The sequence below is a fragment of the Mytilus galloprovincialis genome, chromosome 9 (genome assembly GCF_965363235.1).
Source record: "Mytilus galloprovincialis chromosome 9, xbMytGall1.hap1.1, whole genome shotgun sequence".
NCBI classification, from domain to species: Eukaryota; Metazoa; Mollusca; class Bivalvia; order Mytilida; family Mytilidae; genus Mytilus; species Mytilus galloprovincialis.
In genome coordinates this window covers 68,145,876-68,159,889 of record NC_134846.1, presented here as the reverse complement: position 1 = coordinate 68,159,889, position 14,014 = coordinate 68,145,876, and the positions used below count along the sequence as shown (strand labels likewise).

The following is a 14,014-nucleotide window of genomic DNA, read 5'->3' as shown; positions in this document are numbered from 1 at the left end:
AAATCATTTGTCCAAATTTAAAAAAAGTGTAAAATAAACAATTCACAGGACATGAGCTCGATGATATGTACCTTCGTTTAGTGTGTATTTTAATATAGCCGCAATCTAATTAACCATCGAGTTAACAACCGAAGACATCAGATGGTCATATAAGCGATATAACCATAAATAGAAATAGAAAGCAGACTCGTGTCATTGGATTTTTCTAGGCCTTAAATTTCAGATTTTAGATTAATAATATATGTTAACCATACCTGTATAAGAACGATTTGTTTGTGGATTGAATCAGTTTATCACATGATTTACCTTCAATGTTGACATTATTTTCCTTTAAACGTAGAGTTCATGCGTTATCCATCTCAAGGTAAGGGGTAAAATTGAAGTTCACATGAATACGGCTTCAATGAGGTAGAATTATTCATTTGCAAGTTAATAATTTATAATCAATGTTTCTTATCTAATAATGACAAAATTGGATCATCCTGGCTGCTAAAAGCGTATGAACAAAAAAAAAACATATTTTAGTTTAATTTTCTATATCTCTTAGTTAGAGCCCTTTTATGGCACTAGAAGGTATGAGCTTCAAAGGTCTTCATAAAAAATAACTTTATTCAGAACTAGCCCTTTTAAAAATATATTGTTTCATAAATAATAAATCAATACAATGGAAAATCATTTCTTAAAACATTGCGAAAACTTCATTCTGATTTCTATAGTTGAATTTTCATCAAGTTGGTTTAAATGACCCGTGGTATCGAATTACCACACACAATGTTATCACACACTATAGCACATACGTAAACCAGGGCCAAATAAAAGATTGCAGTAATACCAGGTTGAATTATTACAAGCAAATAATACGTTTGTGATGATTTGAGCTTATATTAACAAATTGAACCAAAATGAGAACTGACAGCAGATTGCGAAATTACTTTTTTAATATAACACTTTTGTATATTTTTGAATCAAACAAAATGACAGCCATTTTGATTTAAATCGTAGCTAATGGTACTTTGAATATTATGTTAACCTGTCTAAATAAGACTATTTTTTTTAATATCATGAAGATTCCCTTTAAAATTATAATTCTTTGTACAATATGTATATTTATCATAATATAAATCGTTATACTGTATTTTATTTTAAAAAAACAATAAAAAAAGTATGCTGCTCATAAAATATAGGTTTTTTCAAAACAACAATCCAAAGAGTTTACTGTTAAGGGTTAAGTTTTAAAAACGACCTTTCTTTTCATATTTTGCATTACTGCTCTTTTTTCTTTTCATCGGCACACACCCATCTTCGTGTTTTCCCTGTATCAAATAGTTCTTAAAATCATTTCCGTTTTTCTTGTATCTCTAACTTTTGTTTGAGCTTTGGTCACACTACTTTTAATATCAACAATATCACATGTACAATTAGAATAGGTAAAGTTAGATTCTTATTTCTTTGTTCACATATCATATGAGTTGATATCTTTTAAAAAAGAACTTTAAGAAATTATAAAATTAAAAAAAAACCCTTTAACAATTCATGTCTTTGCAATATACGTACTACCACCTGTTGACGTATCAATAATCATCATCTCATAATTATACTGTCCTTTTGAATTCTTTGTCAGATAAATAAGTATACCGGCACAAACAAAATACATGATAGATCCTAACATACATAACAGAGGCGAATAAGGAAATCCTAAATCCATAGCGTCTTCAAGATGTTGCGCACTTAAAATGTTCGTGTACTGTCCATTCATTATTAAATATATGATTACAAAGAGGAAATTGATTGTACCTGCAAAGCAAAGAAACACATGTCACTGTATTTACATGTAAATCAGATTATCACGATATCTTTAAAAAAAAATGCACAATAAAGTGATTAATTTCATTAATAGATTGCATATAAAAAAAATTTTTAATTACTTTTCGATAGAATAGATTTCATTTTTTAGGAAGAGACCAATTTAATTTTGATTGACATGACTGAAACGTTGCCGTGTGTTTTGTATGTATGTAATAGTTGGTTTATGATTCTTTATTGTTTCATTTAAATTTTTTTAATTTTATTTAATGATGTTTCTTTGTCATCCATTTATTGACGCTGACATTTAGATAGACATGCGCGTAGCGATATGGAATCAGATAAATATGCTTACAGCTTTTTGTTTTATCAAAAATCATAGGAAGTACTTAAGTATATTGTTTCTAAATTAGTTCTGAAGTACATACAAGAAAACAAATAGAATATAAAATACTTCTACACTATTATTGCAAAATACAGACACAATTAAAAACACGAATAACTAAAAATGTTTGTTTTTTTTTGATAGATGTTTCAAAATTTAGTTTGGATTGTTTCAATTTATTGTGAAAAACGTCTTACTTACCCGAAAGAATTAAGGAGATACTCCCCACAACTCCAAGTCTTTTTCGTGGATACCGCTTACAACTATACACTAAGGTTAAAACCAAGGAGACAAATGACTGTATCAAAGTCAGTGAACACACAACAACAATAGCTATACACATATTTATCACTGAAAAACAGAAACAGAGACAACGTCTAAACATTAAGTTACAGTATCATTATTTATTTACAGTTTTCAGAAAGAGTTGTGGCAGTGATACGTGGCCAATTTTTCCTAAATTTATTTCAGGGGCTTGATTACCTAAGCTGTATTTTGCAAAAGTTTTAGGAATTTTCGGTTCTCAATGCTCTTCAACTTCGTACTTAATTTTGCTTTTGAACTTTTTTTGAGTCTTTTGTAGACGAAACGCGGGTATGGCGCAAACACAAAATTTTAATCCTTTGTATCTGTCAGGAGTTTATTTGCTTCAATAAAAGTCCCAATATTACATCAACATGTGTGTCCCTTATTGTTTTAAACAACATTTTAGCATATGATATGTTCGTACATGTCACCAGATAAGTTATGCCTGCAAATGGTTCAGAACTTCATTTGTAAGATACCCGGATCACTTGAGATCCCCCCCCCCCCCGAGTTGTTGGTGGGGTTCGTGTTGCTAAGTGTTTAATTGTCTATGTTGTGTTGTGTGTTCTATTGTCTGTGTGTCTGGCGTTGTCAGTTTATTTTTGATTTCTAAGTTTGAATGTCCCACTGGTATTTTTCGCGCCTCTTGAAGAAAAGTCTAATAGGACACAGGTTATGCTACATAAAATGAACAGGATATTTTGAAAATAAAAAATAAATGTGTTACATTTCTTAATAAAAACCCAACTTTAAACAATCTTTATGAGGGGAAATTTTCATACGTACTAAGCCCCAAATTTTGACATCAATAAGCGGAGCAGAACCAAGCGTTAACTCATCATTGTAGACTCACATGATAAAAAAGGGCGTTAAGAACAAAATATCAGTAAAACAATACTTTTCTTCAATGTTCAGTCCAAAGCCTGTAATTCGACTTCATTCAACGGAGCGGAACCATACATGTTTCTTCAGTGATGCTCATGGCCAAAATATTTGAAATCAAATACAACAATAACAGTTCATGAACTCGTGATGACGTCCGTAAAAAATCGAAGAAATACATTTCACCACTTTGAACTCTTGGTTCAATGGCATCCTTGTAAGAAACCACTCTCTATCAAAGATCATGAAATGAAATGAAAGCTTTGAAGTATCGTATCAACTAGAAAGCCGTGCTTATTATAGGTACATTATTCTTAACTTATCGCGATAAAGATCAGGGTCGACTACTAAATAATTAAAACATTTGGTGACTGGGTTGATCAAATTCTATCACATATCGTGTTTTTCATGGAAGCACAAAACAGTTCTTTTGATGCAACTGTCATAAAAGTAAGAGGTTTAGCGCTATAAAGCCAGGTTCAATCCACCATTTTCTATATTTTAAAATGCCTGTACCAATATAACAGTTGTTGTCCATTCGTTTGAGGTGTTTTATCCTTTGATTTTGCCATTTGATTAGGGACTTTCCGTTTTGAATTTTCCTCGGAGTTCAGTATTTTTGTGATCTAACTTTTTTTTAACCTATATATACCATCGAACTTGAAAATTTTAAATAGGGAAACAATACATACATTACGGTAGACCTCATATCTGGACTTAATTTAGCAAATGACAAAGAGGGTTAGTTGAAAACAATAACTAACAACAAAAGAGACTATTCCAGCTTCCTAATTGTGAACGTTTCAATTATATGTATAGTAACATTCCAGCAGCTCTTGCATACGGAATATATATCTCCCAGTTGACACTATATACCAGGTCTTGTATTTCCTATCCTGATTTCCTTGATATTGGGTTGTTGCTCACAAGGACGATTATTTAACTAAGAACACCATGGCGAAGTCGAAATCATCGCTTAGCAAATTTTGCTATCGCTCCATATTGAATTTACAACCCCATATATGTCGTATTAGATCATTAGCATACTGTGTAATTTATATAATATTTGCCGTCTCTTATTATTCCATTAGCTCTTGTTTATAATCGAACGAAGAAAGCTATTTTTAAAAACTCAATAAGCCAAAATTGTCAAAATTATGTATGTCGGTGCTCTTACAATGTATATCAAGAGAAAACACATTTTCTTCACCGCTGTACTTCGATCCAAAATTTAGGTATAAGTAACTTTGGTAATTTTCAGGTAAAACATTGAGGTATTTGGAGTTCATTACTTTTTAAATTTTGTTTATTTGATATGAATTGATATGAATACAATAACAATATTACGGACTTGCTTCAAATTATGCTTGTGAAATATTTATGTTATGAATTTACATATACACCAAATATGATGCAATTATAAAATAAAAACTTACTTGACTCTATCGATATATTGATTCCATTTTTGTGTAGTTCCTCCATCATTTGCATAGCTGGTTTACCTAATATAACAGAAATCATACAGCATTAAAGTTTGACAACTGTTTGAAAAGTTTATTACTGCCAAATTCATGCACTGATTCAGATCAATCCATTTGCAAGACTTGGTTTAAATGGAACATTTTAGGCTATTTGGTTATTTTTTTTTTTTTAGAGCTGACTAGTATTTTTGAGAGGGACAAAATATGTGGTCTACATGTAACGATGCCAAACCCTCCCCAAAACTCATATCAACAACGAATAGACAATTTGTTTACATCATAGATCAATTTATTCGTTCACTTGTGTTGATATGTCTTTTGGTTGACTTAAGCCAGTTCAATTGATATTTCATAGTGTGTCTTTCTATGTTGTGACATTACACTATAGTTTCAAGTAAGGGTGAAGGTTACTACCATTTTAAACGTGCAACCCCGTTGCATTCGTTTACACCTGTCATATGTCAGGAACCTGATGTTTAGTGATTGTCATTTGTTGATGTGGTTCATAACTGTTTCTCGTATTTTATATAGATTAGACCGCTGTTTTCCCTGTTGACTTTACACTAGTCATTTTTGGGGCCCTTTATAGTTTGCTGTTTGGTATAGAGTTGTCTTATCGGCACTCATACCACATCTTCTTATATCTATTATAAAAGTTCAACATACTGTGGTCAAAGATGAACAAAGGTTTATCCCCGTAATCACTCAGAGAAGAAACGTAAGTCAGGTCGGCAAGATTTGATATCAATTTGACAATTTCTTAAAATATTATTAAAAACCAAAGAAAAGCAATAACTGAATTTAGCGTAAAAAATGTTGATAGCAACCTTTATTACTCCAATGTCACGATTTTTTTGTCTACCTGCATACATGGTTTATAATGTTAGAGTTTATCTATGCAAAACATATTTACACAACTGATAAATTAAGAATTTGATTGACTTGACAACTCAACAGATATCCTGTTGAAGTATACAAGGATGAATTTTAATCTTGAAGTAATTATAAGTTTCTTGAATTTCAGTCTTAGTAGAAAAACAAATTATACTTATTGGAACTTCTGTATATATACCGCAATTTTATAACTATTCTAAAGAGCAACATTAGTTTTTTAAATCTGTCAAAAACGCTACGAAACTGAAACAAAAAAGAATATGATATGCGCAATTGATACATGACGAATGGTTTGCTGTGCAACTAGCTATACTATAAGTGTTGCTAGTAAACTGTATAGATCCCTATGCTTCTTATTCCGTCAAAAACAAGTATAACACTAGAATACTATAGGAAAGTTAGGATATATCTAGTTTCATGGAGAAAAAACATCTAACTTAGTAAAGCAACGTTTAACAGGTTTTGTGCAAGTGTTCTCTTGAAGAATACAAGAACTGTCTTTGGATTTCACATTCAGCTCAGTAGATTAAATCTATATATTGAATAATTCAAAGATGTTTGCTCTTTGCAGTAATTTTCCAGTTTTGATTCGAAATAATTTCGAAGAATTGAGAAAATCATTATCGAAGAGAAATAACTCCGATAAGAAATAGCCTGCACTTTACTGATCTGGTTTCCGAATATCTTCATTCTATATCCAGGTCTGAGAGCAGTGTTGGTTGTTTGACAAGAATGTTTTTCACAAAATAATCGGTCAATAGTCGGGAAAAACAGTCATATGTAACTAATTCCTTCAATAAGAATTCATTTGATGGATTTGAATCCTCTCAGACATTTGTTCATGTATAGCAGCTCCTTATTGTCAAAAGTCAGGATCATGTTATTTAGTGGTTTTCGTTGGTACCTGTAAATCATATTTTTTTCGGTAATTGTTTTCTACGTAAAGTAGGCTGTTGATTTGAACGTTTGAACTTTTTGTCATTACGAAGCCTTTATTTGTGTACTATGCGGTATGGTTTTGATCATTGTGGAAGGCAGTACGTAGATCTAGAGATGCGACGCTTTGGATGAAGAGCTATAATAATAAATTATTTTACAATGTTTGTTTCACGTTGTGAAATGGTTGGTCGTTTGATTAGTCGCAGCTTCGATCCAGAAAATTACTGAATGCGATTTATCAAAAAGACTTTTTCTAATCATAAGGCAGAATTACTTAGCCTTCAGAATGAATGTTGATTTGGGGTGATTTGTTTTCAAATTTTTTTCCCCAAAAAGAACGGTAATCGAACACAAACTATTTGGTGGCACAAGTCCTAAAAATAAAATAAAAAAAATATTTGAGGTAACTACTATACTGATGTCTTCGTGGAAATTGTCTAGCTATTTAGTGGTTATGATACAAAATTACAGCATATCGAATGATAATTTAAGAATTAAATGCTTCTTTTTGTAATTTTGAGTGATGTACAAGTAGCGTCGATTGAAGCACATTTTATATCAGGCAAAGAAGCGCATCATATTAAGACTGTGCACGATTTTGCAACCTCATATAATTACAAAAGAAAAGAGCATTCAATTTTTACAAGGACATGTATACGCTAAAACTATGAAATTACGAGAAATTTTAAGATTAAATTTTTCTGAGAAATAGTTTGATTTTGGGATTCCTTACCATTGCCCTCGGTCAATCAAAAGTATAGATCCTTATAAATAATGCACGTATTGTAATTAATTCGCTGTTCTATATGTTTGAACTTGTAAATTTATCATTTCGCATCAGTGGTGCTCATTACCAAATAGAGCAATTCAAACAACATCAACATTTGAATTGCATTAAACAGTAATCAAAGCAAAAAAAAAAGACTTCAAAAACTGAATAATAAACACCTTGGATTTTTTTTGCAGAATAACTACAAATAACTGAGATTAAAGTGTGATTTTTTTTCATATTGGTAATTATTGAAAATTACCTGAGATATTATTTCGCATCATAGTTTCCACCAATTCTATGGCATTGCCTGATGATAACATTACACAAATATCAGTAGAAATTGTTCCAAACGTCATCGTCAAGCAGTATCGCATATAAAATGGTCCAAATGTAACTCTTAAATCTTGCATATCAGGTTTCGTTGGATCCTTTTTCATAAGGGCTAATCTTTCCTGAATAATGTAACATTGTATTAACCTATAAAAAGGCTATGAAATGAAATTAAAAATTACCCTTTAAAAGCAGCCGAGTTCATTGGCAGATTTTGTTGTGTTTGCTGCAACTTGTTGTTTCATCTGCGTTTACACGACATCTCCATATATTAAATATTTATTGGTGTCGGTCTGTCAGCATTTTTCTTTTACCCATGGCGATGTCTGTCCTTCGATATCACTTTTTTTTTCAACTACATTATATTTTTGTTCGCCAAATATTCCGTTACATTGTAACTTCTAGAAACCAAGCTTTTTTTATGTATCCTGTTGATGTATATATGTATGTTCAGATAATGTACAAATGTTTTTTAAAAGCATTATGTTTTTATTTTTTCAATCGTGTTTTTTTCTTTTTAGTAATTTTTTGGTGGATTAATTGGAATGTGATTTTCTCAGTACCACCCTATGTTACTATCAAATAATTTTGCAAAGACAATAACAATCAAAACCAAGGAGTAAACAAAGACTCATAAAACCAAAGGACATTTACATCAACAGTTATAAATAACAAATAAGAAACAACACGGACTCCGCTAAAAACCGGGAGTGAACTTTTCATTCTGTGTCCGAAATCCGAATTGTTCATTTCATTAATACAAAAATATAGTTGGCTTCAAAATAAACCTCGGCTGTCATTTGCTCTTTAGTCGGGTTGTTGTCTATCTGACATATTCAATATTTCAATTCTCAACTTTATTGACCATTGTCAAAGAATGTGGTTTAACTAATATTCCTTCTCTACCAAAATAATTTTCCATACGTAACATTGGTTCTATATCCAAAAAATATTCCATACCTTTTATTGGTTCTGTATCCAAACAATGAATCATATCTTATATTGGTTCTGAAGCCAAACAATCATGTATCATATCTTTTATTGTTTCTTTAGCTTAACATTGGTTCTTACCTTTTACTGCTTCTGTATCCAAACATTGTGTTAATCTTATACCGATTCTGTATTAAAACAATATTTCATACTTTATAGTGTTTTTGTATCCAAACAATGGATCATACATTATATTGGTTCTGTATTTAAATATTGTTTCATACCTTGTATTGGTTCTGTATCTAAGCATTGTATCACATCTTACATTGTTTCTGCATCCATACAATGTTTCATATGTTATATGTGTTTTAGCTTAACATTGGTTCTTACCTTAGATTGCTTCTGTATCCAAACACTGTGTTAAACCTTTATATATCAATTCTGTATTCAAACAATACTTCATACTTTATAGTGTTGCTGTATCCAAACAATATAGCATACCTTGTATTGGTTCTGTATTTAAACAATGTATCATATCTTACATTGTTTCTGTATCCAAACAATGTTTTATACTTTATATTGGTTCAGTATCAAAACAATGTTACATGCCTTATATTGGTTCTGTATTTAAACATTGTTTCATACCTTGTATTGGTTCTGTATCTGTATTTAAACATTGTTTCTTACCTTGTTTTGGTTCTGTATCTGTATTTAAACATTGTTTCATATACTAAATTTGTTCCGTGACCAAACAATGTACCATATCATAAATTGTTTCTGTATCTAAACAATGTATCATACTGTATATTGTTTCGGTATTCTAATATTTGTGTCAAAGATTAAACTGTTTCCGTGACCAATAAGTGTACCATATTTTAAATTGTTTCTGTGACCAAACAATACATCGTACCTTATAATGGTTCTATATCTAAACAATGTAACATATCTTGTAGTTGATCTAAATCCAAACATTGTATCATACCTTATCACTGTATCATACCTCTGGCGTACTAAATTATTATCCTGTTTTTGTACCTTTGATAACTATTTACATCACTAGGTCGATGCTGCTGCTGGTGGATGTTTCGTTCCCGTGGGTATCACCAGCCCAGTTGTTGCCACTTCAGTGTTGACATGAATATCAATTTTGTGGTCATTTTCATAAATTTCCTGTTTACAAAACTTTGAATTTTTCGAAAAACTAAGGATTTTCTTATCCCAGGCATAGATTACCTTATCCGAATTTGGCACAACTTTTTGGAATTTTGGATCCTCAATGCTCTTCAACTTTGTAATTGTTAGGCTTTTTAACTATTTTGATCTGAGCGTCACTAATGAGTCTTATGTAGACGAAACGCGCGTCTGGCGTACTAAATTATAATCCTGTTACCTTTGATAACTAATTAAATTGTTTCTGTGATAAAACAATATATTAATTCCTCGACTAATTCTGTCTCGAAACAATGATCATATATTATATTGTTTCGGTATCCAAACATTTGTGTCATACCTTATAATGGTTTTGTACCCGAACAATGTATCATACCTTATATTGTTTCTGCATCCAAACATTTGTGTCATACCTTATAATGGTTTTGTACCCGAACAATGTATCATACCTTATATTGTTTTTGCATCCAAACAGGCTGGTTCTTCATCTCCAGCTCCTGCATTTTGTGCATATCAACATCAAAGATCAGCCATCCAGGTGTTGCAAATCCAATAATGACCATCAGAAAACTTGCACTACAAGTCCCTACTATGATCTGTTTTAATATCTTCATTTTGGTTGTAGAACTAACGTGAGCAGAAAACATAAAATAAAGATAATATTAAATTTGACTATGGCATCCTTTTCAATTATGTGTAGCAAAAAAGTAAGAAAGGGAAAACGGATATTTGAAGAAGAGTGACTCGTGTCGAAATACAAATTGAATTGAGAATTGTATATGCTTGTGTATTCTATTTGCAGTGATTTAGCTTTTCAGTAGCTGCGACATCACGATACTTTAAAGTTATGTCTGTTTATGCTTATGTTATTTATACACATTTCAGATTATGTACTAATAACCTATGTGGCTCCCGTTTCATGGTATCTGTATCACTCTTTGGCAGCAGCGCTTGTTAAAAAACTGTTAAATAAATTTAAAAAAAACAAACGACAGCCCTGAATCATTTCTCAACACCAGCCGAACATTAACGTTTCTCAAACTGTTACCATTTATTAAAATTGCTAATTTACGTTTGATGAATAAAGTATTAGAATTCAACTTTTATCAATATTTATTTTTTAATTGCTATTTAACGTTTGATGAATATAATTTTAATTGTCATTTCTATTTACATTTGATGAATGTCGTTTTAGAAACTTTTACAATAAACTTAACCTGCTTCAAATCCGACTTCCATTTGCCTATGATGAGCAGGGATCAGATCACAGACGGAAGAGTTAATTTATTATTATATCAATAATTGTTGTACCTCTTATATGTATTATGATTTTTATTTACCTGTCAATTGGCGAAAAAGAAAACAAAAAACATTGGCGAAAGTGAGAAAAAAGTGCAATCTGCATATGATTAATAATAATTAAGACAAATTATATATTTGATGCAAATATAACATTTTCATTTCAAATTGTAACCATTCAGTAAATATTCATGATTGGACTAACAAAATACAGAAACAATGATATTAATAAATTGAGATGATGGGTATGTGTCAATAACAACAACCAAACGACACAAATAACCTAAATACAGCTATACAGATCATTTTATATATTGTGCTGTGTATACTGTTCGTTCCTATATAGCAATGAAAGATTCTTAAAGTATGAAATATTCGGTAGATGATTTTTTTTATCAGAATAAAACTCTATAAAACAAAGTGTTTACTGACATTTCTGATATACAGATTAAAAAAAAAACTTATTTCATAATAGTTCTAAATTACTGCCATACCGTTCCCTTTTGCGTCTTGTGAAACCGTTTCTTTAAAGCATTATAAAATTCGTCCAATTTAAAAATCTCGGTACGAACTTTGTTTTTGTGCACACAAACATTTGATAAAACAAAATGTACACTGACATTTATGAATTACGGGTCATTACCATCAAGGTAAAGCTTTCGACACCCCTATTCAAATAATTAAATTATGCGTGTTGTGAATTTTTGATTATGTCCTACTTATTCCATGACACCGCAAACGTCTGACCAATAAGACTTGTATCACTGTTGAAAATATAAAGTTTCAATTTTTTGGTTATATAATACAAGTAAAAATACTATTCTTAGTACATTACTATATGTTCCTTTTGTCGTAACTACAATACCCTTCCCTTTTTATGAATGTGACCTATCGAATCAGACTATTTACCGAGTTTGAATTACCATAAGCAACACGACGGGTGCCACATTTGGAGCAGAATCTGCTTACCCTTCCATAGCACCTGAGATCACCTCCAGCTTCGGGTGGGATTCTTGTTGCTTAGTCTTTAGTTTCTATGTTGTGTCTTGTGTACTATTTTTTGTCTAGAGGTATAGGGGGAGGGTTGAGATCTCACAAACATGTTTAACCCCGCCGCATTTTTGCGCCTGTCCCAAGTCAGGAGCCTCTGGCCTTTGTTAGTCTTGTATTATTTTAATTTTAGTTTCTTGTGTACAATTTGGAAATTAGTATGGCGTTCATTATCACTGAACTAGTATATATTTGTTTAGGGGCCAGCTGAAGGACGCCTCCGGGTGCGGGAATTTCTCGCTACATTGAAGACCTGTTGGTGACCTTCTGCTGTTGTTTTTTTCTATGGTCGGGTTGTTGTCTCTTTGGCACATTCCCCATTTCCATTCTCAATTTTACTGTTTGTCTTTTTATTCTTTAGGCATGGCGTTGTCAGTTTAGTTTCAATCTATGAGTTTGACTTTTCCTCTGGTAACGTTTGCCCCCCCCCCCCTTTTTATTAAAATGTTAAACAAAACATAAGAAAACAAAGTAAAAAAAATAAACAGCAAATGATCAGTTTCTTTATACAATTTTCGTAGTTTCAGTAAATGCTCTATCTTTAAAAAATTAAAATTATAAATTGACTTCATTTATATCATATACATATTGTTATTACTATTTATAAATGCACAGCAACGAGTTAACCAATACCGGCGATATCCCTAAGTCGGTCATATTTAAGATCGTAATTCTTGGGAATACTTTTAAAAAGAATGTCTTCAAAAAGTTAAGATTATTCCACGCTTAAAGGGGATTTTCAGGTCCTGTGTGCTCTGATCAAACTCTTTTAGGCTACAATGTACAAAAAGGAGGTAATTTTCGGTGATTGTCTGGATCGTGAGTTTGAAATCTTTCTTCCTTATTATTCATTAAAATTGTAGGCCATCCTTGATGCTCTATTTCATAATTATTGGCTCTTGTTCTATACTTTTAATATTTTAGCACCACATCATACTCTTGCATTACATTTTATTGCCCAACTTTCTCTAACAGTTTTTTTCTGTAATTTTGTGTGTACTTTTTTAACCACTAGTATTCTTTATTTTGTAAACTTTATTCAAACCCTCATAAACACACATTAAGCAAACTTTAAATCTTTGATTAGCAATCATATTGGTTAGTTGGTATGATATGTTAATAAATACACAACAATGTTAACATACTAGTAGGTAACACATGTCTTACAAACATATTTACATATTTAACTTAAATTATTAAGGGATCTACCATGCGTTAAAACTTTACAAGTGTTACAGATTTATCAGAATTTAATTTTGTAAATAAAGTCATTTTTCGAAAAGTTATGCTGAAACTAAGCATTTTCTAACATTTGAAAATATTGCGACAGATTATATTCACGCATACACCTGTACTTGGGACTTATACATTGCGCCACTTCTCAGTTTGTGAAATTGTGTTTTGATGTGTTAATGTTTAAATTAGTGTATGATGAGCATGTTTACTAAAAACTTACATGTGTTCTGAAATGAATGAAATAACAAATCAATGTGTTTATCCTGATACACACCTACTACAGGTAAATATCAACAATACCTCACAAGGAAGTAAATTCATTGCATTCGTTACTTCTTAGTATTTACCATTGACTTAAGTGTGTGTTTTAAATGAGGGGTACAATTTAAACTTTGAAACCAGTCAATAGTTTTATTAAATATTTTAAAATTAATCAACTGTTTTGTATTTTTTAACGATTGAATACTTCAAAAAAAATCTAATTTAGAAAACGTGAAGAAGAAAATAAAATCCAATAATAATACATTTGTACCATTT

General features: G+C 31.1%; 1 protein-coding gene across 4 annotated transcripts; it reads right to left on the bottom strand.

Moving 5' to 3' along the window:
- Positions 1-591: 591 nt before the first annotated feature.
- On the bottom strand, positions 592-13,797 carry LOC143045740 (uncharacterized). 4 transcript variants are annotated; one of them, XM_076218454.1, is made up of 6 exons: positions 13,698-13,797; positions 10,342-10,519; positions 7,722-7,914; positions 4,813-4,878; positions 2,390-2,539; positions 592-1,794 (listed from the first exon to the last, which is right to left on the bottom strand). In XM_076218454.1, the coding sequence occupies exons 2-6, from the start codon at positions 10,504-10,506 to the stop codon at positions 1,532-1,534; spliced, it is 837 nt and encodes a 278-aa protein (XP_076074569.1). In that variant the 5' UTR covers positions 10,507-10,519; positions 13,698-13,797; the 3' UTR covers positions 592-1,531. The 4 variants fall into 4 exon arrangements, with proteins under 4 accessions (XP_076074569.1, XP_076074570.1, XP_076074568.1 ...); XM_076218455.1 differs by lacking the exon at positions 13,698-13,797 and adding an exon at positions 12,161-12,184 and having other exon boundaries at positions 2,390-2,458; XM_076218453.1 differs by lacking the exon at positions 13,698-13,797 and adding an exon at positions 12,161-12,183.
- Between the last annotated feature and the right edge of the window lie 217 nt (positions 13,798-14,014).